Source organism: Toxorhynchites rutilus, chromosome 3, assembly GCF_029784135.1.
Source record: "Toxorhynchites rutilus septentrionalis strain SRP chromosome 3, ASM2978413v1, whole genome shotgun sequence".
NCBI classification, from domain to species: Eukaryota; Metazoa; Arthropoda; class Insecta; order Diptera; family Culicidae; genus Toxorhynchites; species Toxorhynchites rutilus.
In genome coordinates this window covers 30,866,201-30,891,269 of record NC_073746.1, presented here as the reverse complement: position 1 = coordinate 30,891,269, position 25,069 = coordinate 30,866,201, and the positions used below count along the sequence as shown (strand labels likewise).

The 25,069-nt window shown below is 40.1% G+C and overlaps 1 protein-coding gene across 8 annotated transcripts in view; it reads right to left on the bottom strand.

Moving 5' to 3' along the window:
* Window positions 1–1,253: 1,253 nt before the first annotated feature.
* Window positions 1,254–25,069, bottom strand: part of LOC129775144 (uncharacterized) — a 378,096-nt gene continuing 354,280 nt past the window's right edge. For all 8 annotated transcript variants that reach the window (XM_055779483.1, XM_055779484.1, XM_055779487.1 and 5 more), the window contains 8 exons: window positions 23,173–23,275; window positions 19,932–22,586; window positions 15,664–15,756; window positions 15,119–15,270; window positions 14,864–15,041; window positions 4,153–4,383; window positions 3,884–4,076; window positions 1,254–3,825 (listed from right to left, as the gene is read on the bottom strand). In XM_055779483.1, the coding sequence (XP_055635458.1) occupies window positions 3,720–3,825; window positions 3,884–4,076; window positions 4,153–4,383; window positions 14,864–15,041; window positions 15,119–15,270; window positions 15,664–15,756; window positions 19,932–22,586; window positions 23,173–23,275 (3,711 nt within the window). In that variant the 3' untranslated portion in view covers window positions 1,254–3,719. The remainder of the gene's footprint in view (window positions 3,826–3,883; window positions 4,077–4,152; window positions 4,384–14,863; window positions 15,042–15,118; window positions 15,271–15,663; window positions 15,757–19,931; window positions 22,587–23,172; window positions 23,276–25,069) is intronic.

Below are 25,069 nucleotides of genomic sequence, written 5' to 3'. Positions count from 1 at the left end.
AAAAGCACACTGCTTGTTTACATTTACACCATACAACCATAAAATCCAGTAGATAGCGACACTGTACTTTGTATGTTCCGAATCGAAAGTTGAGGATGTGTCTGAAATAGATAATACATCTAGTACTACAATTTTTATTTGAACACCTTTTTATCAAGACGGGTCTATGGTACTAGGTGAGGCCGTTTCGTCACTAAGTTGGTTAGGGGAGCGGTATATGAAAACAGTACGGAAGAAAGCAGAAGGGGAATTACTTGCTTGAAGTGTGAAAGAGACAGACTGATCACGAGCGAGCTTGGGCACAAGCGTATTGTGTTTTGTTTACAAACAAAACACAGTAGACTTCCAAGATGGCTGAAGAGTGGTTTTAGCAAGTTGGCCCACCTTAGGATATACTTCTACGCGCCTTGCTTTTTATATTACTACAAGAGTGCCATCTTTGATCAATTTTTTGCAACTGAGTGAAGCAACATTTTCCAATATTCAACGTTTGTTGCACGCTTATGCAACATTTTTTTCAAAGTGCTGCTAAAAATTTTGTTCATCACGACATTTGCGTTAGTTGGGCAAACTTGCTTTCGTCTTTATTTTCAAATTTTATTATAAAAACTGATTATACATACAGAATCTGAGTTATTGCTCAAGGTAACAACGGTACTTTTAAATTTTTGAAGCTATGCATCGTGCAGCACTATCTTCGATAGAATATTCTTGCGATTGTTCAATGATATACTTATGGATTTGAAATCATATCTCCACATTTTCTATAAAGAACAATTTTCGGTACAATTCTGCAGCAGCTGGTTTTAAAAATTCTCTATAAAACCATAAAGGTTTCAAATGATTTGCAGTTTCCAATCTAACAATTCAGTTCCAGCGCATTATTTGCTGGGCTGGGCGTAGCTAAAGAGTTAAGCTCACATGAACGACGCTCCAATTGATTGATTTTCTAACTGTTCATTTTCAAGGCCAGAAGCGAACGAATCTCAATATGTCACAGAACAAGAGAACTGAGATCTTCGTTCCAGTGTTCCGCTGTTTGTTTAATATCTTCAGTTGCGATAAACAGAATGATATTGTCTGCAAGCATTACAATATCACAATTCACTAAAATAATCCACATAAATATAAATAAATTGCTGTTATCCATATTACAATCAAGCCACCCATAATATAAGTTTCAAGATTAGTCTAAGGGAATTTCGAAGAATGACTCACTCCATATTATACGATTAAAATGAACAACAACAGCTGGACTTTATTCATGGTTTCCGTATCTATATACAATTGGAAGTATTCTACTTATGTCTTCCGCTAGAGCTCTCTATTTACATCACATTCATCTGAAGAATGAATTGAAAAACAAAATTAATAGCAGCATTACTTCGTAGTGATTTGTTAGAGTAGCATAAGCATTAGTACTCACCTAGCATCCTAGCAGCAGTTTGAATGTTGCCACCAACGCATTACACTTCCTTATCTGGAACAACCAAAAGAAGGAATACGCGCGGCAACGAAAGCATGGGGCGACATCCTGTCAGCTTTGCCTGGCGAGCGTTATCTTAATACCTTCAAAATTGTGCATTTTGAAGGCCAAGAAGATGCACCAGGTTCCTATTCGCTCCAGACTATGGAACAAAAGCAAAATGGGGTTAGAGTTGTTAGTTTTGGGTCAATCGGGCAAAAGAGTGCAAACAAAATGAGGCAAAAAGAAAACGCACCAAATTAAGATTTAAAATATGACTTTTTAAATATATTTCCTCTCTTCCTCGATTAGCTCACGTAGTAGTTTAACTCCTTTCCGGACGCATTTAGCGAGTGATTACATCTACACATACCTCTCTCTCCAGCCGTGTTACTCAGTTTAATGATTACGTTTGTTACGTGTTACTGCTGACTCGAGTTGGAAAGTCTGCAGGAATTCACTGCCAATTCCTTCCAAAATCCTGTACCTTTTGCTTGTTTTTTTTTTTTCGCATTTATATCACTACTACTTCTGCTTTCTATCATCCATCTGAATTGAATCATAAGCGCGTTGTGGTAATTATTTGTTGTTCTCTTATTCTCATCTCATATCATTATTCACTTCACACATGAGTGTGACACTTTTTAGAGTTTGTAGATTATTATTCTTCAGATTAAACAAGTCTTACCAGCAAGAAACGCTAAGTAAACATCATCTCTGCCTGTGTGTGTGTGTGCATTCAGTTAGCAGCCCTCATTGAACTTGCTTCTAATCCCGAGTTAGTTGCTGCTGTTTATGAGTATACAGAATGGTTACGTTATGTTGTGATAGTGGAAAGCAATAAACAGTTTTGTTACGATGAAATCACTGATACTTTTTTTCCCAACCGATCAAGTTTAATGTTTATTTTTTTTTCCAAATTGAGGTTACTTCTTTTGATTTGCCACACTCGGAGATGGGTCACGAATAGGGACTGTGTCCACGTAAATGTTGTTGTCTTCACTTTAAATTTACTTCGTATGATATTTTTTTTTGTTGGCATCTACAGAATTTAATTTCGAACGTAACACGAGTAAGAAATGGAGAAAATGCTCGAGTATCGCAAAAAGGGTTTCTTCTATGTGTCTTAAAACCTTACAATTAGTAGGATAAATCAATATGATTTAATAATTATTTAGTAGTTATTCCATATGTTACCATTTGAATTGATGGAAAATGTTAGACAAGTTACTGGTGATTAGAATATACTGTACACCCAGTTTTCCTTTTATTTTTTTGCTTTAAAATCTTAACGGGACATGTTGGCAGAAGGAAGGACCTAACCTGTAGTGATTACTTTTGTTCAAGAAATTACGTAGGTTTCCACCTTTGGCTGGTTATAGGGGAAGCTGTTGTTACAAGACGTTAAAGACAGCGTAAGCAAATTGTCTAAATAATAGATAACGACAACATAACGATTGAATCTAGAACGCACAGCTTAACTAGTTCCGCTATTGCCGAACGCATTCTTTTCGATGGACAGAATGTCTTTCTCTACCAAAGTGGTTAATAATTTAATTTGAAAAGCTGAAGGTGCTAAAACGATTATCCTATCACTATTCTCATTTCATAACTGACAATAATGGAAAAAAGGTTACATTTTCAACTAGCAAATCTAAATATGGCGTTTTCCTCCATCAAAAAGGATCCTCTCAACAGTAAGGGAGGAACCAACTTAAACTTTCGCACTGTCTTTCCTATTAAATAGCTTCGTAAAAATAACTATCAACTAAACTGGACGAAACATTGTTGATTTTCCAACTAATGATTGACATTTATCATACATCCACACACACACACCGTCGTATTTCATTTAAGCACATCTAATGTCTGCTGTTTAATTTATTGTTCTCTGTTCATATCCTCACAATTCCAGCAAATAGCAACAGGGACCACACTCACGCCAATCTATCCACACACAAACAATACGTTTCTGCGTTAAAGCTGAACCCTATTCAAAGATTTGCTCCTATATTTAAAATCTAATTGTTGAATTAGTTTGCTGAATACAATGATCGCACGCACTCACGCACATTCTCGCCTCTACAAAACACCGCAATCGACTCACGAAGAGAAACACTTACATATTTTACACTACTCGTTATCGGTAATGTTCTTGCCTATACATATTAAATCTACGAAACGGTTGAAAGAATTATAGTTACAATTTCATTAGTACTTAATAGTACTCGCCGAAAGCCGTTAGCTGCTGCCGTCAGCCGCTGTTGTTCACGTGCTTCTGCACCTGATTTAGAATATCGTTGCACTTTTCGTACATGCTGGTGCTGTTGTTAAGGTTTATGCTGTCCCCTCCAATGTTCCTGTGGGACGAGAATGGTAATTAGATGAGACTCACAGTTCCACCTTAGATATACGTACCTATTGGTAACCTTTGTCAGCATGTTCTGTGTCATGATAACTGCGTTTTCCAGCTCCTTGATCATGAGCGAGTTGTTCCTGCCGCTGCCACCGCCCGATTCATCGTTGGACTTCAATCGCTGGTGCAGCTGTATTACCGAACTGGTCGTTTGAACCAACTGGTTGATGATGTTCGAGCAGAGTTGGTTGGTCACTGAAAGAAGGATAAGAAAATGTTAAAGTTATTTGCAATGGACGTCAGTGGACAGAGAATCCGCCGAAACACTCACAGTCAGCATTGTCTAAGTCGCCATCCTTGATCATACTCTCCATCTCCATGTTGGTGCTGTGGACTTTCTTCGCGTTCAGTCCGCCGCCAACGTTTACTATCCGCTTATGTTCCATTGCGGCGATGCTTCGAGGTCGAGGTGGTACAGCGGGCTTAGCCGGTACCGTGCTTACCGTGCTAGTAGGCGATTCCTCCGAACTGGACTCGTCCTGAGCGGCCGATGCGATGTTTACTGGAGATATTTATGAAGAAAATATTAATCAGTATTAAGGCAGTTTTCTAGTCTAGAAATTCGGAAAAAATCAAAAAATTCTGTAGTTTACGCATTCAAGAATATACCCTAGAAAGAACTTATCAAAAATTCTATTATTTACCGTGTTAGAGCCATTTTAGTGATGCAGTGTCTAGCCTGGTACGCCCATAATAATGAACTTCAAACGCGTTCTCCTCGAAATTCGTTTTTTTCAAACTGGTGTACACGATATCTCAAGTTCTAGTTAACCGATTCATTTCGAATTTATATGAATAAAATCTGCATGCATCTCTCTATCGCATGAACCACTGAAAAATGATTTTTTTTTATTTTACTATTTTTTAAAAATCGTGAAACGTAAGAAAAAACGTTTTAAACCGCATTTTCTTTTCCAAACGGCCGTCATTTTGTCAAAAAAGGATGTTTTTGACTTGTCCGAGGTTTATGCGATAGCGGCATCTTTACTGATTCAGAATCTGTTCGATTCTTCTATTTCAGATAACCAGAAGAGCTGGAATCGTGTAGGGGAAGTGGAGGCATAGTGGTCACCCTAAGGAATATGCCCATTTTTATCGTCCACATATCGCTTCAATTCGCGTTTCTCGAAGAATATTATAGTTCAACTCTTTGTTGTTCAAGATAGCATACGGATTTTATTGTAAAAATTCAAAATAGTTCACTTTTCATGATTAGAAAAAAAAGGTGAAAAATCGAACATTATTTTTGCTTGGAGGTAAAGTGGTCACTCGCACCTATCAAGCTAAATGGGATAGATTTATGCGTTTTTTCGTCCAAATTTGTTCAAATTTTATTTGATATAGTAGGTACATATATGAAAAATGCTTGGCCTATTCACATAGAGTCTCAATTCAATTTTTCTCATGCATACAAAAACGTAGTATGAAACAAACAACAATTCCGCATAATGGAGCTAGGTTTAGTTGGAGTGGTATATTTATTCAGGGTCAAAGCCACAAATGAATCCTCTTCAAGAGCAGAATGATCAGCTTTGATAAACAGAACATTGTAAGTTGATATTCACTTATGACCACTTTGCCCCCAAACATCGAAGTAATTTCTATGCTATTTAATCGCTGAGATTAAACAAAATATCTGTTCACCTCTCCTAGAATATGTGAACAGTCGTCCAAACCGATGATTTGTCCAATATATCAGATTGAATAAACTTAATTTCACGAGATATTCCTTAGATACCATGCGCACAGAACTATGGCCTAATGGCTATCGAGAGAGCAATTTCTGTTTTTATTTCTATTTTGACATTCGACAGCTCTCCTGAAGTCCAGGGTTACTCAAAAGTAATTAAATTATTCAAACATCAGGTGACTATCAATACGGCATCTATAGTCAATAGTTTTACTACCAAACAAGCCCCCACTTTGCCCCCACTACCCCTACGCCATGACACAACTTTTTTTGAACCCCATTACTTCATCAGCTTGTAACTGTTCTAGTTATGAATATTTTTTCTACGTTCAATTTTTGTTTTATTGTTAAAAGATAGATGAACAAATAATAATGTAATAGATAGTAAACATGGTTTTCGTTTTATTTTTACGGAGCTCGAAAAAACTTCCGAAATTCGTGTCTCTACACTAGAATACCCCCTTAATCTGTAAACCTGGTAAATCCTGTTATGAGAAAACACCGCCAATGCTATCGTGCTTTCTCGAGTGCCGTCTTTTCGGCGGCAAACAAGAATGTACTATGTTGCAACCCTTACTCGGTCCTCCCGGAAAAGGGACGGAATGCGGAAGAAGGACAAAGTTTCTTCCTTGGACACGAAGAGCTAAAAGGAATAATTTATCTAGACGGAAGTGAATTTCTGTTACCACATATTGAACACGAAGATTGTAACTAAATAGTTGAAACTCATCTATTGTTGATTACAAGGTTTTCCCAGTAGTGTCGTTTATCTTCAGACATCAAGGGACAAAGTTTTTTAACGATGTTTACTTTCTTCGACTGCTAAATTTCTTTTTTGTATGAATCGTAATGTAAAACTTTTTTTTTCTTGATACACCGCATATTCTGTATTTTTTTCAAATTTTTAACTTGAAGCTTTTGAGGATGGCGTTAAATAAACGAAAAAGTACGTTTTTCACTATAGATAGATATCAGAGAGTTATCCATGAAAGGGTGATGTGCGGATTGCGGTAAAATTGAAGCACTCATGTACGATGGTATCGCCCAAGAATTTCGACCATCTTGAGTAATAGCTGTAGTACAATGTGGCCGAGTGGTTAGCGTCTCACATTATCATGCCGTGTGTTCGGGTTCGATTCCCGTTCTGGCCGTGGGATTTTTTCGTCAAAGAAATTTCCTTCGGCTTGCACTGTGGTCACGCGTATTCTAGAGTTTGCCCCTCCGAATACATTCAAGGCGTGTTATTTGGTTTAAGAAATCTCAACTAAGTACAGGGTTTTCCAACTTTAAATTCCGAAAGTAAATTGAAACACACACACTTAGAATTCGAATTTCGATGAAACTTTTATTTCAAATTAAAGTTTGGTTTATGCCATTATGTGTGAAATACAACATCATTCAAATGTCCACCTAGGGCTTCCTCGCACACCTTGATCCGGAACAGGTAATTTTTCGATGACTTTTCGGCACATATGGGGCGGTATCTCGGTCATAACTTCACGAATGTTGTCTTTCAAATGTTCAAGAGTTTGCGTAGAGTTGGCATAGACACGGTCTTTCGCATAACCCCACAAAAAAGAGTCTTCAAATCGCCTGATCTGGACGGCCAATTGGCATCACCAAAATGCGAAATTATGCGTCCCTCAAATTTCGTTCGCAATATGACCATGTTCGGTCGTGTTGTGTGGCACGTGGCGCCGTCCTGCTGAAACCACATGTCATCCGTAACCATATCTTCAATTTGTGGCAAAAAAAAATTGGTTAACATGCGGCCATAGCGCTCACCATTCAGTTACCGTCTCGCCGTCCTCATTTTCAAAGAAATACGACCCGATGACTCCACCAGACCATAATGCGCACCAAACAGTGACTTTTGGTGGATGCAATGGCCTCTCAACAATCACGTGTGGATTTTCTGAGCCCCATATACGGAAATTTTGGGTGTTCACATAGCCACCGAGCTCGAAATGTACCTCATCGCTGAAGAAAATATGATGCGAAAATTCAGCATTTTGCTGCTGTTGTTCATTCACCCAATCGACGTATGCCCGACGCATTCCATGGTCACCACGCTCTAATTTTTGTACCAGTTGGACTTTATATGGATGTAGGTGCGAGTCCAAATGCAAAATTCGCCACAATGATGTGTTTGACAAGCCCAATTGCTGAGCACGCCGTGGAATCTAAACATTCGGGTCATCCTCCACACTGGCAGCAACAGCAGCAAGCCGACCGCACATTACGATGATGCACAGGTTTCACAATATCCGCTACGGATCCAGTTTGTTCGAATTTACGCACTACATTAGCGATTGTGTGCTCTGTAGGCTGTCCATGACGACCAAAATCCGTCCGTAATGCTCGAAAAACATTTGCCGGTTTTTCATCATTTTTATAGTATAATTTAACAAAATTAACACGTTGTGTGACGCTAAAACGATCCATATTGTAAAATGGCAGACATTCAACTAACGATATGTCGCTTTGGTTGACAGCTATGTCAAACGGTTGTCAGCGCAGGGCTGTATACTTTCGGAAGCCCGAAATGGAAAACCCTGTATTAATAAAATGACGCTAGTTAATGCATACGTTGAGACGGCAATAGTTCCACAGGGAACGTTAACGCCATTCAAGAAGAAGAAGACATTGATCTGTTGCACCGTTTATAACGCACCTGTTTATAATCGGTATCTAAAGCTCGAGTCATTTAATATATGTACGCAATGTTTATTTCACTGGTCGGATCTGGAGTGTTTTAACAGCATTTTGTTTAAAAAAATTCTTCTTCCAGTGTTGAAAATTTTGTCACGATTCATTTTGTTTCAAAGAAATTATATTTTTAGAGAAATTTGTCAACAGGGTCTCTCTGCTTTGATCGATTCTCCTTATTGACATTCTCTTTCCATAAGCACGGCCTTGCAGACCGATTTTACACCAGTTTTCCACATAGTTTGATAAACCAGGTTTTCTTTTACGCTCTTGAACGCATCAAAAAATGTTTTACCGCTGAGTTATTAATGAAAGAGAATGTATATTAAAGGGTGTGTCACATCAAATTGCATCACGGAAAAAACGCTGTAGAAATTCGCCAAGTAGACCGATCCTGAAAATTTTAGACAGTAAAATAAAAACTATTAAACAACTTTTGGCATTTTCTTTTTATTCATACTTCGAGCCCAAGCCCGTATGCTCGCACCTTCCTCTTTACCCCATCCATAAGGTTCTGTACAACGTCAGGTTGTAGTTTTTTTTTTAACAGAAATCCATTTTCTCTGGAAGTCCGCATCCGATTTGACAACTTTTGGCTTCTTCCGGAGGGCCTGCTTCATAATCGCCCAATATTTCTCTATTGGGCGAAGCTCCGGCGCGTTGGGCGGGTTCATTTCCTTTGGCACGAAGGTGACCCCGTTGGCTTCGTACCACTCCAACACGTCCTTTGAATAGTGGCACGAAGCGAGATCCGGCCAGAAGATGGTCGTGCCCTCGTGCTGCTTCAATAGTGGTAGTAAGCGCTTCTGTAGGCACTCCTTAAGGTAAACCTGCCCATTTACCGTGCCGGTCATCACGAAGGGGGCGCTCCGCTTTCCGCAAGAGCAGATCGTTTTCCACACCATGTACTTTTTGGCAAACTTGGATAGTTTCTGCTTGCGAATCTCCTCCGGAACGCTGAATTTGTCCTCTGCGGAGAAGAACAACAGGCCCGACAGCTGACGAAAGTCCGCTTTGACGTAGGTTTCGTCGTCCATTACCAGGCAATGCGGCTTCGTCAGCATTTCGGTGTACAGCTTCCGGGCTCGCGTCTTCCCCACCATGTTTTGCCTTTCGTCGCGGTTAGGAGCCTTCTGAACCTTGTATGTACGCAGGCCCTCCCGCTGCTTGGTCCGCTGGACGAACGAACTTGACAAATTCTGCTTATTGGCGACATTTCGGTCCGAACTTCTCGGATCACGTCTAAACTGCTTAACTACGCGCTTGTGATCTTTTTCACTGTCGGAGCATCCATTTTTGCCGTTCTTCACCTTCCGGTCGATGGTTAGGTTCTCGAAGTATCGTTTTAGTACTCTGCTGACCGTGGATTGGACGATTCCCAGCATCTTACCGATGTCCCCATGTGACAACTCCGGATTCTCGAAATGAGTGCGCAGGATTAATTCACGACGTTCTTTTTCGTTCGACGACATTTTTCCAAATTTACGAAAAATTGACAGTGAAGCATGGCCAACGTGATCTATACACTCTTATCTGATTATAAGCGAAAGCTGAAGATATAATTCCTAAAAATTAAATTTCTACAGCGTTTTTTTCCGTGATGCAATTTGATGTGACACACCCTTTAAGAGAATCGATCAAAGCGGATAGACCCTTTTGACATATGGCTCTAGGTTTGATGGAAGCTGCGAAACCGAAAATTAATTTTGGACACTCACTTCGAACATCCGACGTGGTCAGACTCAAAAATCGCGAAGTCGTTGAAATTGGCTGAATCGACCGTGTGTATTGTTCTCAAACATTTTCGAGAGCGACATACTATCGATCACTGGATCATAGCAGGCGTCGTAGTGAAACTAAGGATCGGAAGCTGCACTTAAAGGTGTAGAAAACAATTAGGACAAACCCAGGGCTGATATCGCCAAGAAATAGACTATAGCGGAGAAATATAGTCAACGGGGTGGATTTTTTCGAAGAGGACATCAATCCACCCAACTGCCCTCAATTCCGTCCAATTGAAGAATACTGGGCAGTTGTCAAACAGAAGTGGAAGAAGAGTGGAAAGGTAACTCCAGATGCAACAGTGATGAAGAGATGGTGGAACAAAATTGCCGCTTAGGTCAAGCAGCAGTATACCTAAAATAAATAGTTCGAGATTTAATCAAGAACAAATCGGAATAACGTTCACCTTCATTTATTACCTCCATTTTCATTTCATTAACATGGTTTCGAAATAAATCCGTTTTTTGCGTACTGATATTGAATGTCTCGAACTTTAGCAGGGAATTCCACCCCTCTTCTTCAGTCGATAAGTATTCCTCAATCAACCTTAGCTCTGGGATATGGTCCTGATTCCAATCCTTGAGAATCATTATCGTTACACTACTGTCCTGTCGAACTTGTATAATGACAGTCTGCTAGTGATGGCATTTGCACTAAAATGATACAACGCGCTCGAGTTTCATGCCTAAACCAAGGATAAAGTCATTATTCACCAAAGAGAAACCACGCGCTTTTCCCTTTTATCGACGAATATGTAAAGAGCCAGTGTGGGCTAGTTGAGAGAAATCTTGGTGCGAGTGAGTCACACTCTCTTATACTCTCTTAATTCTTGTGAGTAATTATCCTTTTCCATGAACGGTTTTCCTCATTTCACACTTAGTGGAATCCAATTAACCAATACCTCAAACCCACATTAAACCGCACGTCTTAAAGTATCAATTATTAGGTGTACCGGTAAGTTTCTTCGGTTTCACAACAGATGGCGTAACTTGATTATTATTCCAGTGAATCAAATTTCCAGACATTCGTTGGAAAGCTACTGTCATTGCGCGTATATGTCAAAAAGTTGAAGCGTAAACAACATAGTTTTTGCCACTTCGAATATGTCGAATTTCGTACCAAAGAAAATGTTTTTGCGGGGAGTGTTACTTCATTACTCCAATATGAAGAAAAAAGCTGCGAAAAGTCATCGCATTTTGGTGAAAGTTTATGGTGACCATGCTCCAACTGAGCGAACGTGTCAGACGTGGTTTGCACGGTTTAAAAGTTGTAATTTTGACTTGGAAAACGAAGAAAGTTCCGGACCGCCAAAAAAGATTTCCGAATAATTGGAGGCTTTACTCGATCAAGATCCGTCACAAACGCAACAGGAACTAGCAGATACACTTAGAGTAACTCAGCAAACCATATCCGATCGTTTAAAAGCAAAGGGAATGATCCGAAAGATAGGAAATTCGGTGCCGTATGAATTGAAGACACGAGACGTCGAACGCGGTTTTTTCACATGCGAACAACTGCTCCAACGGCATAAAAGAAAGGGTTTTTTTTGCATCGAATCGTTACTGGCGATGAAATGTGGGTCCATTACGACAATCCTAAACGACAGGCAACGTATGGATACCCCGGCCATGCATCAACATCGACGGCCGCGCGGAATATTTACGGCCAGAAGGTTATGCTGTTTATTTGGTGGGACCAGCTGGGTGTGGTGTACTATGCGCCGCTAAAACCGAATGAAACCATTACGGTGGACCTCTACCGACGACAATTGATGCGTTTGAGAAGTACACTGAAGGAAAAACGGCCACAATACGAGCAAAGACTCGATAAAGTTATTTTGCAGCACGACAATGCTCGGTTGCATGTCGCGAAACCGGTCAGAACATGCTTGGAAACGTTGAAATGGGAGGACCTATCCCACCCGCCGTATTCTCCAGACATTGCTCCGTCCGATGCAACATGGCCTGGTTGACCAGCATACTAAATTAGTAACCATTTTTGCAGAATAAAGCATTAATATTAGAAAAAAAATACGAAGAAACTTACTGATACTCCTATTATATAATATTTCCCAAACAGTAATTAAATAAGGCGCTTGTTGTTTAAACACGTCGCAAGTGTCCGTTGTTCTCTTTACGACACACATATAGTGATCCCCGATTTTTGAAATTAACCTAATTAACCTAATCGAATACTTTTCAGCAGTTTGTTAGATACGATTAATCGCTCCAAATAATCGATTAATCAGTTAATCGTCACACTGAGACAAATAATTAGTTAGACTATTATTCCTTATTTCCTAGAAAGACATCTGGACTCAAAAAAGTGTTCATTCCGCCTGAAAATCAATTATTATCTTTTACTTTCTCCTAAAATCGTAAACGAAGCTCAATTCGTTGCGAAGCGTTGACGGCATTGAGCTTCATTTACTAATTTCGGATAGCGTCAAATAATTATTGTTTTTCAGGATAAAACTGTAGTGACCGTAGGTTTTTTTCTCTGGGTTTGGATCGATTAATCGACTTAAATTATTCGTTTGCTTCGATTATTGGTTGTACAGTATTCGTTCGATTAATTATCGATTCCTGTAGGAAGAATTCGATTAATCGATTAATCGATTAATCGAACGATTATCGGGGATCACTACACACATAGGCAGCGCTTGGTTTGCACAAGCGAAAACCTACTGGTATAACCCGATTAAAAAGTCACAGGAGGGTTATGTCCGAGACACGACCGCGTAGGATTCTGTTAGGCTATCTGTTGATTTTGGATGTGATTGAAGAATTACATCATTAAACTATTTGATAATGATTTGGTGGCTCTGAAAAAATGGTGCGTATCAGATAAAAGATGTCGAAGTGGAATGAGATATGATGAAAACCATCCTCTGTAACCCTAGACGAGATGCCTCCTGTGTTATGTATGGATGAAATAAAGAAAAAAAACTCCCCAATGCAATATAAGATATTTACCAATACCGAACACAATTATCGATTTTTCTCATCAGTAAAAACATGTTACTTCAATATAGAGAAAACATATTTGAAAAGGTAATTTTCTTTTATAATTTTTACTTTCTGAGTGTTTATTCAACCTAATACGAATTTTAATTGGACTAACAACACCTAATATTATATGTAAAGTATATGAGAAATTCCTTTTTTCACTTTTCCAATTTTTCTCGTCGTATAAACTTTCCCTGGGTGAAAATGAACACAACAACACAGACAGCTTAAACCTAACGACCCGTAACGATGATCGGTCATTGATACGAAATTTCACGAAGCAACCAACATAAAAGTTACAAATTTAAATTTTATTTGCTAGAATTAATCGTATCACGCGCCTTACTTGCAATATAAAAATGCCCCCGACTTGCATATATTTGCAATGTCGATTGCCCCAGGCAACTTGGTTTAGATGTCTCTGTTAGGGAACACATTTCGGTAGGAACAAAAGTTCCCCCTACTTTCATATATTTGCAATGACGATTTCCTCACGGCATCTTGGTTTTGATGTCTCTGTTAGGGAACCGCCGCATGTGTCGTCAATTTCGACCAATCAGAAGTGGGTATTCTCGTTAGAATAGGGGTTGAGATTTTTCAATCGTTCGATAGTTAATTTCATGACATATGTAACTTTCTTCAATATAAAAAATTGTTATGGAGTGCCGAAATCGATTGACGCAAAAATTTCATCAATCCATCATGGAATGACTGAGCAATAAGCGTTTGGATTTGGACAATTTTCACGATATGCTCGATTTTCGATTTTAAATTTGTACCCCAATATGTTCCCGAAAGACGTAATCCTACTTCAAAAGAGCGACATACTACCTGCCTACCTGATACAGTAATATTGATGCTCGGAATAAAAATGCATTCCTTCTTTCCCCAAACAAACAAAACCATCGTGCCCAAAATTTTCTTATGCAAACTAAACTTCGATTATTTTACATAAGATATTCCGATTTTGTTGGTTTTTGTTTTGAATGCAAGATAATATGATTTTGATCGTTTTTTTTCTCTCTATTATAGTGATTTTCAACACATTTCGACTGGTTCGTCACTTTTACTTCCATTTTTGGAAGAATGTCGGGAGTGAGAATTGAACTGATCTCACGTGAGAGGCATGGATGTTACCACTACGCCAGATTGCTCCTCAATATTTTGATCGTTTACAGCTTATGTTTCAAAACAACACCGAATTTAACGTTTTTGGCCAGCCTCAGAGGTTTTTCAAACTCATCGCAGGCGTCACGCACTACTTTCATCGACATTTCCTCCCAAATACGGACGATCGTGGCCTAGAACCGGCCGTTTACCTTCGGCAGCATGTATGACCATACGAAGTAATGAAAGGGGTTTAGATCTGATGAAATTGGAGGCCATTCATCTTTGACCAAAAAGTCGGTCAAATTTTCCAGACACCATTTCTGTACCAGATTCGCAGTATGATAAGGCGACGGAAACACGAAGTGGTCCTGCTGAAACACGTAATGACTATTCCCGTACAATCTTTCCATGCTTGCCTTAACGATATTCTACCAAACATCTGTTTTATAGTATAAAGCGTAAAGTTCATTCTTGGTCATCCAACGGGGAAGTCTCACGGTATCTCCTAATGGTTTGTTGAACAAATTCTCGCTTTACTCCCGGGTTTTTCAAACTCATGAGTGCCTGGGCGCGCTTCTTCCAAAAACTGGATCACCACAGCACGAAACTCTTTCATCGAGCTCAGAATTATAATTCGGAAACCTTAAATCAACTAAGAAACCGAGAAGTTGAAAAACACTTACCACTGCTGTACGCACTCTGTAATCCCTTCCGTCGATTGATGATTCCGGCTGCGCTGCGGGGATTGACGTATTTGCCACCATTATTGGTGGTAGTTGTACCGTTGACTTTGTTCTGTGAACTGATGGTCGGTTTCAAGAGCCCCCCTCGGGTCGATGGCGGCTCTGGTTCCGAGTCACTCTGCAAAAAATATCATAAAAATTCACGCCAATTACAAACAGGTGATCACGATTAATCGGAAGCTTCGCTCTACTCACCGCCTGGTTCAACGTGCCTACAGAAACGCTTCGAAGTCCCATACCGGAAGATAGCGATGCACCACCCTTGCCCACCGAAGAGGTGCTTCGTTTGGGAGCGCTCCGCTGTTGGACGGTAACACGAGCACTGGGCACTGGTTTGTAGCTAGTGGCTGTCAAGAAAACCGAACCGCGATTAGTATATTTTGCTTATAATTTTTCTGAGCTTCTTATTAGATCTACGAGGGGCGCTAAAACTACTTCGGAATCAAGCCAATAAGCTGATAGAATTAGAATTACAAATCAAAACTTAACTAACACTCAAAACAGTTTTTGTCAATGAAAAATTTAACTTTTGAATCGCTCTGTTTTTGATTATAAATTTTTTTTTCGATAAAATTTATAGAACTCAAAGCAAACTGTTAATCTAAGGGGGATAGAGTCTGAAACCGATTCTTAATAACTAATATCGCTCTTACCGACTAGTAAAAATATTTCAAACTACTACTTAGGAGTTTAAGTTTCTTTTGAGTTTGATTTCAATGTGTGTTGTTTTTTTTTATTACCTTTTCCCATACTCAAATCACTAAGCGAGCAAGCACGTCTAATCGATGATTCATCACTATCTTGCGCAGATATTAAGCTTCGGGGATTACCGCCTACACACGCAACAACGCAACAAGTTGGAGAGGGGGAAGAAGGCACACGGGCACAAGTTTGCAAACCGTTCGTTTGTTTCGATTGGGTTTGTTTGGGTTCGTTTTTGTTTTTTTTTTTTGTTGGTTTGGAAGAAAAGAAAACATGTGGAAAAACGAGTGAAATTTTCGTCGCTTGATATTTTATCTAGATAAAAATAATCGTTTCGGGTTTTTAAAGTATGTGTTTATATTTAGTATTTATCAGTGTTGCAGAAATTCGTGAAAGAAGGCTACCTTAATGGAACTGGCTGTGCGAGTTTTTTTTATTCAAGTGACAGAGTGACGAACAAACGAAGAAATTTTAATGCAAAAGTGTCTAGTTTTCTACAGATAGAGAGGGTGATACACTACGGTTACGTTTAGATAGATGGTGGAATAGATTCGAAGAGGACATACGGTTAGATTGTTTACAAGCGTAAATATCAGACATTTACAAAGAAGGTGATTTCATCATTAGTACCGAATACAGGTGTGCGTTAGTTCAGCTGAAACGTGGAGTTGTGGTTTCCATATATAATTGTAGGCTAAAAGGCGCTTCCAATAGAAAACTTATTTTTGCAAAATTTTAGAATACACCCTTCCAACGGTTCTCAAAATGTTACACGGTTGTGAAATCAAGTGTGTATGGCTAAAATTACCGAACAATCCCACTCGGCAGGATCATCAGTTCCGGAGAGGTTTTTTTTTGTTTTCATTCTACAGCCCTGAATATTAACACGTTGAGCCCCGCGTTGGTCCCTATGTGCCGACGTTGAGCGTTTTGGTAGGAAAGCGCTGACTGACTGGGACTGTCAGTTACAAAATAAGAAAATAAAAATATATGCGGTTTGTTTTCTAATGTTTCACAAAATGTGAATACTTTCTAGTTGAATTTTTGACTATTTTCTACTTATAAGTATCTTTGTGAGCTGGGACCGACACTGATATTATGCAAACGCTTTTGATGCGGGCTGAATGGAAAGCGCAGCAAGAAAAAATTGGAGCAACATCAGATTATGATTCTATTTGTAAATCCGATCCAAGTTTTACATTGAATTCTTCTCATCAAAATGGGTGGTTTACATGAAAATGGTGTTTTCGATTTTTTGTGCCAAATGTATGAAAACTGCATGAAACGTCGAGATCTACTGTCAACTCGAAAACAAAATGTTTGTCGACACTCTAGAATTTAATCTTTATTCGGAATACGAGGCAAATCGTATGGTTTAGGGTGCCAATAAAAATGGTCTTCTCGATTTTTCATATGGAACTTTGTGCGGAATGTTAATTTATAACCAATAAAATAACCAATGCAAAATATTAGCTCGATTGGATTCCGTTTACTAGTGTCGCAGACGTTAAAATTTGGGTTTTTTTTTTGAAAACCGAAGAATCACAGGAAATCGAGGTTTTCAAAAAAAAAAATGTTGGTACCAAATGTCTTATAATCGCACAAAACGTCGAGATGTATTGCTATCTCGTTTTTTTTTGGGTAAATTAATTCTAATGAATATTTTGGGTGTTAAATAAAAAATAATTAATGTTTTGTAAGTGTATTTGAATATTTTAAAATTAAAATATACAAAATTAATCGAATGTAATCGATAAAAAAGAACGAATGAAACGATTCGAACGGTAGTTTGTATGATGATTCATGATAAAATGTATTTCATTAAAGTAACTGACATGTTTCATCTTTTAAAAGTTAAATGTAAAGAGAAAAAAGTTAAGTTTTTGTCGCAACGTAGAAAAATGAAATAAAGAAAATCAATATTCATTTCGTTCAAATGCTGTCTCGTTGGTAGAAAATATGCGCTTGTCATTTTCAAGATGGACGGCTAGATTTATAACTATTGGATTTCGTTCATGAATTGAGAAACCAACGATACGACAGACAACTTCAATGGAGCTGATGTACCGTCCTATTTGGAACCGCATTATTTCGTCGTTGGGATTCAATCGACGAGTATTCACATAGGTATTCTAATTTTGAAACACAGTCATATTACTCCCTTTATTCACGAACTTGCAAATTTCATGATTCGATCGAAATCGAAACTTTTGCATTCTTAAATCCGTTCGACTCAAATGCAAATGTCCTATGCAAACGTGGCAATCTTGCCAAAACAAAATATTTTTTTTAATTGTTTGGTTTGCTTGTCGCATATCTACAGATAATTATTTTGTTTTGGTTTGCGTCCCTGATATTTTCCTTTGAGAAACATTTTATCCACAATATAAAATCATCATCAGACACAATTTTCGCTCAAGATTTGTTTGCACTTGCCGAGAATGTGTTATTTTTTTGTACATACAACACATATTTGAGAAAATTTTCATTTGAAATGTTTGCTTTAGAAGCTTATTTATTCTATTACCATTTTCGATTCGCAGAGATGGAACACGGAACTCAATGTTGTCTATGTCGAATTGCCATATTTGCACAACTCGAATGGACTTGAGTCGAGAATGAATTACAGAATGCAAAATTGCAATCCGTTCGGGAGCGGTTTTCAGAATACGGATGAGTAGTTCAGCAGTAGACAGATCTGGAGTTTCTGAGGAAATTACACTACCGATTTTCACTGGGCGTATTTTGTGGGCTAACCAAAATAAAAATATGTGTATGAGATAATTCTCGCTTATGCCATTCAACCTAATACATCAATCCTAATACATCGAGCAAAACCGATATGTGTTACATCAGTTTGTTAGTTAAAGAGAGAATGAGTATTAGATATCGTGATTGGATAATTTATACCCAATGAACTATAAATGGGCGGTAGTAATTTACAATATCTCCTCTCTTCACAGTGTTTATATGAACTTGTAAGCATACAAATTCACAAATGTGCGAAGATATTGGCATGCTTCCAATTTTTATGAATTTAAATCATTTATGAATTAGGGAATAGTAGTGCATAACATATCGAACATTTCTCTGAGAATTTCCAATTCTATTGGTATGCAAATCGTTATCCGTTCATTCGTTAACATCCGTTGGCAGCAAAAAATAGTTATTAACGATAAAACTATTCTATAAAAATTTGACATGTTTTTGATTTGCCACTCTAACTGAGGGATGTAATTTTGACGTAGGTCTTGTTGATTTAGATGAAATACTGGAGGCTGAGTTTCTTGAAACTGTGCATTTTTTTTCATGATATTGCGTTGGAGTACGTTGAAAAATTAAAGGCTAGTCTAGGAAATTATAATTAGTGAACTAAAACTATGGATAGGTTATACCTGTGCTATAACCACAAGGCTGATGTAGGAATACCGCTGATTTAGTGATCATTTGTGTGTATTGATTACATTATTGATTAAACTAGTGATTGAATTGAACAAATTCCGAATTCAATTGAATTCAACGTATTTACTTTGTAAGTGAAGAGTTTCAATAAAATTTCAATCAATTTATGCATTATGATAACATTGCTTTTCCTAGGCTACTGATTTTTTGAAGTCTGTGTTGGAGAAACACATTCCAGTTCGCAAAAAAATGCATGCGGGCTCATAAGTATCCACAGCTCGCATATATTTGCAATGTCGATTTCCTCAGGCTTCTTGGTTTGGAAGTCTGTGTTAAGAAAACACATTTCGGCGATCATACATCAATCACTACAGAATCATAAATAAGGGATTTCTGAGCGGCAACCCATTTGTATACAGATTTGTGTGATTTCAATAGCCTGTTTTCCAAGCAATTTTTAAGCATTCAAGGTTTTTTTTAACTTATAGAGGAGAGAAAAACTCAGATATGAAAATCTTATCAATTTGCACTATTTCCGGGACTAAAACATAACCAAAACTACTATAAAAAGTGATGCACATGCTAGAAATATAATAAAAAATCGCAGTTTCTACAAATAATCAACACTGGAAATAATAGCATGCAAAAATACGGCTGAATAACTAAACGAAATCAACCGAAAGAGACACTCGGAAACTTTCCGCTCAAAACTACTATATCAGAACTTTTATTCCATGCAACATTCCATCCGCGCACATTTTTCTGTCGATATGTACAAACGAGAGAGCAAAAACCATTCAAACAACTGCATTCACGAAACCAACAACAAGAAAACAGATATTTTCCAGAACATCGCACATCGAGAGAGTACTATACACAATAGAAAATTACACAGTGTGCACACCTTCACCGTCCATATAGCCCAGCGAGTGCTCATCTTTCTCCGACAGCTCATCTTCATCCTTCTGTTTGAACAAATCCTCCGAGTCTCCAAAACTGAACGACTGAAACTTTGCCCCCTCCAGCACATCCGGCAGACTGAAGTTCCTCTTCATCTTGGCCTGTACCGCCAGGTGCCAACTTTTTTCGTTCTCCAACTCTTCCTGGGCGTCTTTCGCCAGCTTGTCAAAATTCTCCGTCAAACTCTTCACGTACCCCTTCTGCCGGGAGTTGCACTCAAACGGCTTCATCCGGTTCGCTTTGGCAACGCGTTCCTGCTCCAGTTTGCGCTCTTCCATCTCCACCAGCTTATTTATGATATCAATTTTTTTCTCAATATCCAGAAATCTATTGTACTCCGTCGCGGACATCAGCCCAAAATCTATCAGCTTTTCCAGCTCGGTTCGATCCTTGATCGGGGGTTGTTGCTGTGAATGCTGCGCAGTGTCATCCAACGAATCCACAGAATTCTGCTTGTGCAGATCCGGCTTCGCCAGCAGTTCCAAGCTGTCCATGTTGTCGTCTTCGCACACCCCCTTCTCGGCAACATAAATCTCAAAGGACTTCTCGTCGTCCGCATCTTTTGGGCGAACCTTCGAGCAGCTCGCAACGCTCATCACCTCCTTCGACATGTAGTCTTTGTTCACGAAATCTCGCAGTCTGTTATCCTCGTAGGTGGACGCCGACATCTGCCCGATGATGGTGTTAAATTTCTCCTTCGAACGCACCCTGCCCCGACCCTTCATACTGGCCGATCGTCGATGCGCAACCGGTGGTTTGTGCGGCACATAGTCCATCTCCATCGTTCCACCGAACTGATAGCGGTCCGATTGCTGCTGTCGTTCCTGCTCGAACCGTTGCAGGTTCTGCTCGAATTTCTTCGAATTACGACCGATTCGTCGTCCACCCATCTCAATTTCGAAGCTGCACGACTTCTTCATAACGTACACCGACGATTCATTGCCGAAAATATCGGATCGGGTGATCTGGTTGGTAGCGTTGACGGTCTTCCGCAGGAACAGTTCGTTGCCTTCGCAGTTATAAAGAGGATTGGAGTTCATCTGTTTCCGTTGGTTGGCGAAGTCCTTACTGAGGCTTTTTACGGTTGCTCCGCCGTATTGCGCGACCTTCGCTGTGAGCGAAGGAATGAAGTCTTCTTCGTTGCTCACATGATCTTCCGTGCTAGCAGCTTCAGCAAGGGCGGAATTTGATATGAATCGAGGATAGCTGATAGAGGTTGGCATTCCGGGCACACTGACGCGTTTGTGCTGAGGTGAGCGAGCCTCAGCGATTCTGTAGGGAGCGTCCAAGTTATCGACCGCATAGCTTTCCGGGGCATCCCGGTTGAAATAGTTATTCTGCATGTAGTAGTCGAACCCACTACATGCATTCGGACTCGATCCGTAGGACTTAGAGTTACAGTTGGCTTCGATCTTGTACTCGTAGTTTGCACTACAGTTGCGGTCACGCTTGATGCGTCCGAACAGCACCTCCAGCGGTGCGCTCTTACACTCGGAATCATCCGATAGGATACTTTCCATACTGTTGCAGTAGCTCACGCCACCGCTACCAAAGTCATCCGAGAGGATGCTCTCTTGGCTCTTCCGGTCGGGATATTGCTGCCCGAGGAAGAAACTGGCACTGGAATGGCGTTGCGTCTCCAGGAACCGGTTATCGGCACTTCGTTTGTCCTCGTCCAGAATGTCGGACAGGGAAACGTTCCGATACGGGCCCGGCTGGAAGCTATCGTACAAATACATGGAATAGTCCGAAGCAGATCTCTTTGGCAGTGAATCGATCGGTTGCGACGGTTTCTGGTGTTTGGCACAAAGGTTACGCTTGCTCCTACCCTGATCAGTCTTACCTATGTCTAAGTCTAAACTACAGTCTTCTAGTGAGTCGGAGCTAAAATTGGGATCGTCCTCGGACAGAAAGCTGTGCTCGTGCTTCTCCTTCCGAGCAGTGGTCTTCAGTCCTTCGAGCGTTTTGTTAACTACTTCTAGCGGTTTGGGGGTGTTGCGATCGTTCGAGCAAATTGATGGCTGAGGTTCCACCGATTTGGGTTTACTTGCGTCCAGGTCATCCAGGTCACCGTATTTGCTGGTGATCTCTTTGATCATCCGTTCCGTGTCCGAGTGAATCATGTCCAAGATCGTTTTGGCGTCCTCGTAGTACATCGAGTGGCGCGCTGGGTGATGATGATGTGTTCGGTGAGAAGGACCTCCCTCTGGCTCTAGTTTTCCAGTATCATCCGCATTAGGAACAAGACTCCATTCCTGCTCCTCGTGAACAGGTGACACAGGACAGGATTTATAGTTCTTCAGAATGCCGGGATGCTTCCGTAGCTTATCCGCCGGAACCGGCGGAAGCTCCGGTAACTCCAGCTTGTCCGGACGCACCACAGGAGCTTCCCCCTCACTCTCGAACTTATTGGGTTTCCCGTATATCCCGAGATTTTTTGGATAGGGTGGAAGTTCCTGCTGGATTTGATTCATCATAGCACAATTCTGAGCTAAACGAGATCTGGGCGCGGCGCAGTTGAGATAATTACAAATACCACCGGTAGTTGCAGGGGGAGGAGGTACAGGAGGGTAGTCACGATAAGAATAGGAACTATCACCTAACACGAATTAATAGGTTAAAATTTACCGTTATAACCAGAGTGCGTGTATGGGCAGCATGGGAATAGAAATAGAAAAAGAATAAAGCGATTGAAACGCTTCGGAACGAGGACTTTAGAATAAACAAAAACAAGTCTCCGAAAGACTGTCAAAACTGATGATGACGTGGTAGTATAATTTACAACTTTGCATGGATCTAACTAATAAATACAGAAGAGAATTCGGTACAATGTGTTCTTAGCGTATGCACCTGGGGCTTTGTTAGTCCTCAACCAAAAAACACTACAACCCAAAAGCTCTGTTATGAACCAAAACATAAACCACAAAAAATTATAAAGCGCAATACGTGAACACGTGTTAATCAAGCAGTTGAAAAGAATTTCCTAGCGATAAAGGAAGTCGAATTGTCAAACGTGTGTTTCCACCACCACAGTTTCGCAAGAGGGTGTTGTTGTTGTGGTTGTATTTTTGTGTGTGTGTTTGTGGAATAATTTCGCAATTAACTTCGAAAAAAAACATTGGTGATTGTATTCGTAATGGAAAACGTGGCAAAAAATATGCGCCCATCGAATGAGGCAAACTTACCTATCCGCTGCATTCGATTGCCACTCCCGGGGCCACCACTACCCATCGCATGGCTAAGATCGGATATACTTTGACTAGCGCGCAGACCGGACCGGTATCCAACCTGAAACAGATAGATGACAAGCGGAGGAACTAGATTAGCACCACACTATGATTAATGGATGTTTTCGACATGAATTGCAGATACATGACTGACATGGGTAGAGGTGAGTGACGAAGCTTGAGGATATTATTTTGTTTTCAGTTTGCCGCAAGTTTGGAACAGAATGTAAAAACATTCGTTATGACGCAGTGAGTATTGGAATATGAAGGGTGTGTCACATCAAATTGCATCACGGAAAAAACGCTCTAGAAATTCGCCCAGTAGACCGATCCTTTTGAAAATTTTAGACAGTAAAATAAAAACTATTAAACAACTTTTGGCATTTTCTTTTTATTCATACTCCGAGCCCAAGCCCGTATGCTCGCATCTTCCTCTTAACCCCGTCCATAAGGTTCTGTACAACGTCAGGTTGTAGTTTTTTTTTGATCAGAAATCCATTTTCTCTTGAAGTCCGCCTCCGATTTGACAACTTTTGGGTTCTTTCGGAGTGCCTGCTTCATAATCGCCCAATATTTCTCTATTGGGCGAAGCTCCGGCGAGTTGGGCGGGTTCATTTCCTTTGGCACGAAGGTGACCCCGTTGGCTTCGTACCACTCCAACACGTCCTTTAAATAATGGCACGAAGCGAGATCCGGCCAGAAGATGGTCGGGCCCTCGTGCTGCTTCAATAGAGGTAGTAAGCGCTTCTGTAGGCACTCCTTAAGGTAAACCTGCCGTTTACCGTGCCGGTCATCACGAAGGGGGCGCTCCGCTTTCCGCAAGAGCAGATCGCTTGCCACACCATGTACTTTTTGGCAAACTTGGATAGTTTCTGCTTGCGAATCTCCTCCGGAACGCTGAATTTGTCCTCTGCGGAGAAGAACAACAGGCCCGGCAGCTGACGAAAGTCCGCTTTGACGTAGGTTTCGTCGACCATTACCAGGCAATGCGGCTTCGTCAGTATTTCGGTGTACAGCTTCCGGGCTCGCGTCTTCCCTACTATGTTTTGCCTTTCGTCGCTGTTAGGAGCCATCTGAACCTTGTATGTACGCAGGCCCTCCCGCTGCTTGGTCCGCTGGACGAATGAACTTGACAAATTCAGCTTATTGGCGACATCCCGGACCGAACTTCTCGGATCACGTCTAAACTGCTTAACTACGCGCTTGTGATCTTTTTCACTGACGGGGCATCCATTTTTGCCGTTCTTCACCTTCCGGTCGATGGTTAGGTTCTCGAAGTATCGTTTTAGTACTCTGCTGACCGTGGATTGGACGATTCCCAGCATCTTACCGATGTCCCGATTTGACAACTCCGGATTCTCGAAATGAGTGCGCAGGATTAATTCACGACGCTCTTTTTCGTTCGACGACATTTTTCCAAATTTACGAAAAATTGACAGTGAAGCATGACCAACGTGATCTATACACTCTTATCTGATTATAAGCGAAAGCTGAAGATATAATTCCTAAAAATTAAATTTCTACAGCGTTTTTTCCGTGATGCAATTTGATGTGACACACACTTTAATTTGGTTTTGCTTGTTAAAATACGTTGCATAGCTCGTTTGAGAAAATACATAGTTAAAGATGTTAAGCTGAGAGTTTGAAGCAAAATCATACGTATAGATTGATTACAGTGAAGAAGAGATGGTCGGTGTTAAGTCAGACCGGACCATGTGACATTTTCATGATTTCGAGAAAAACGAACATAAAGTTTAATGCTCTGTAATTTTCAAAGCATTTAATTTTTTCGTTCAATATTGTTCACAGATATGTTAGCTACTCTCTGGCAATACTTTGACGTATGATAGTTGTA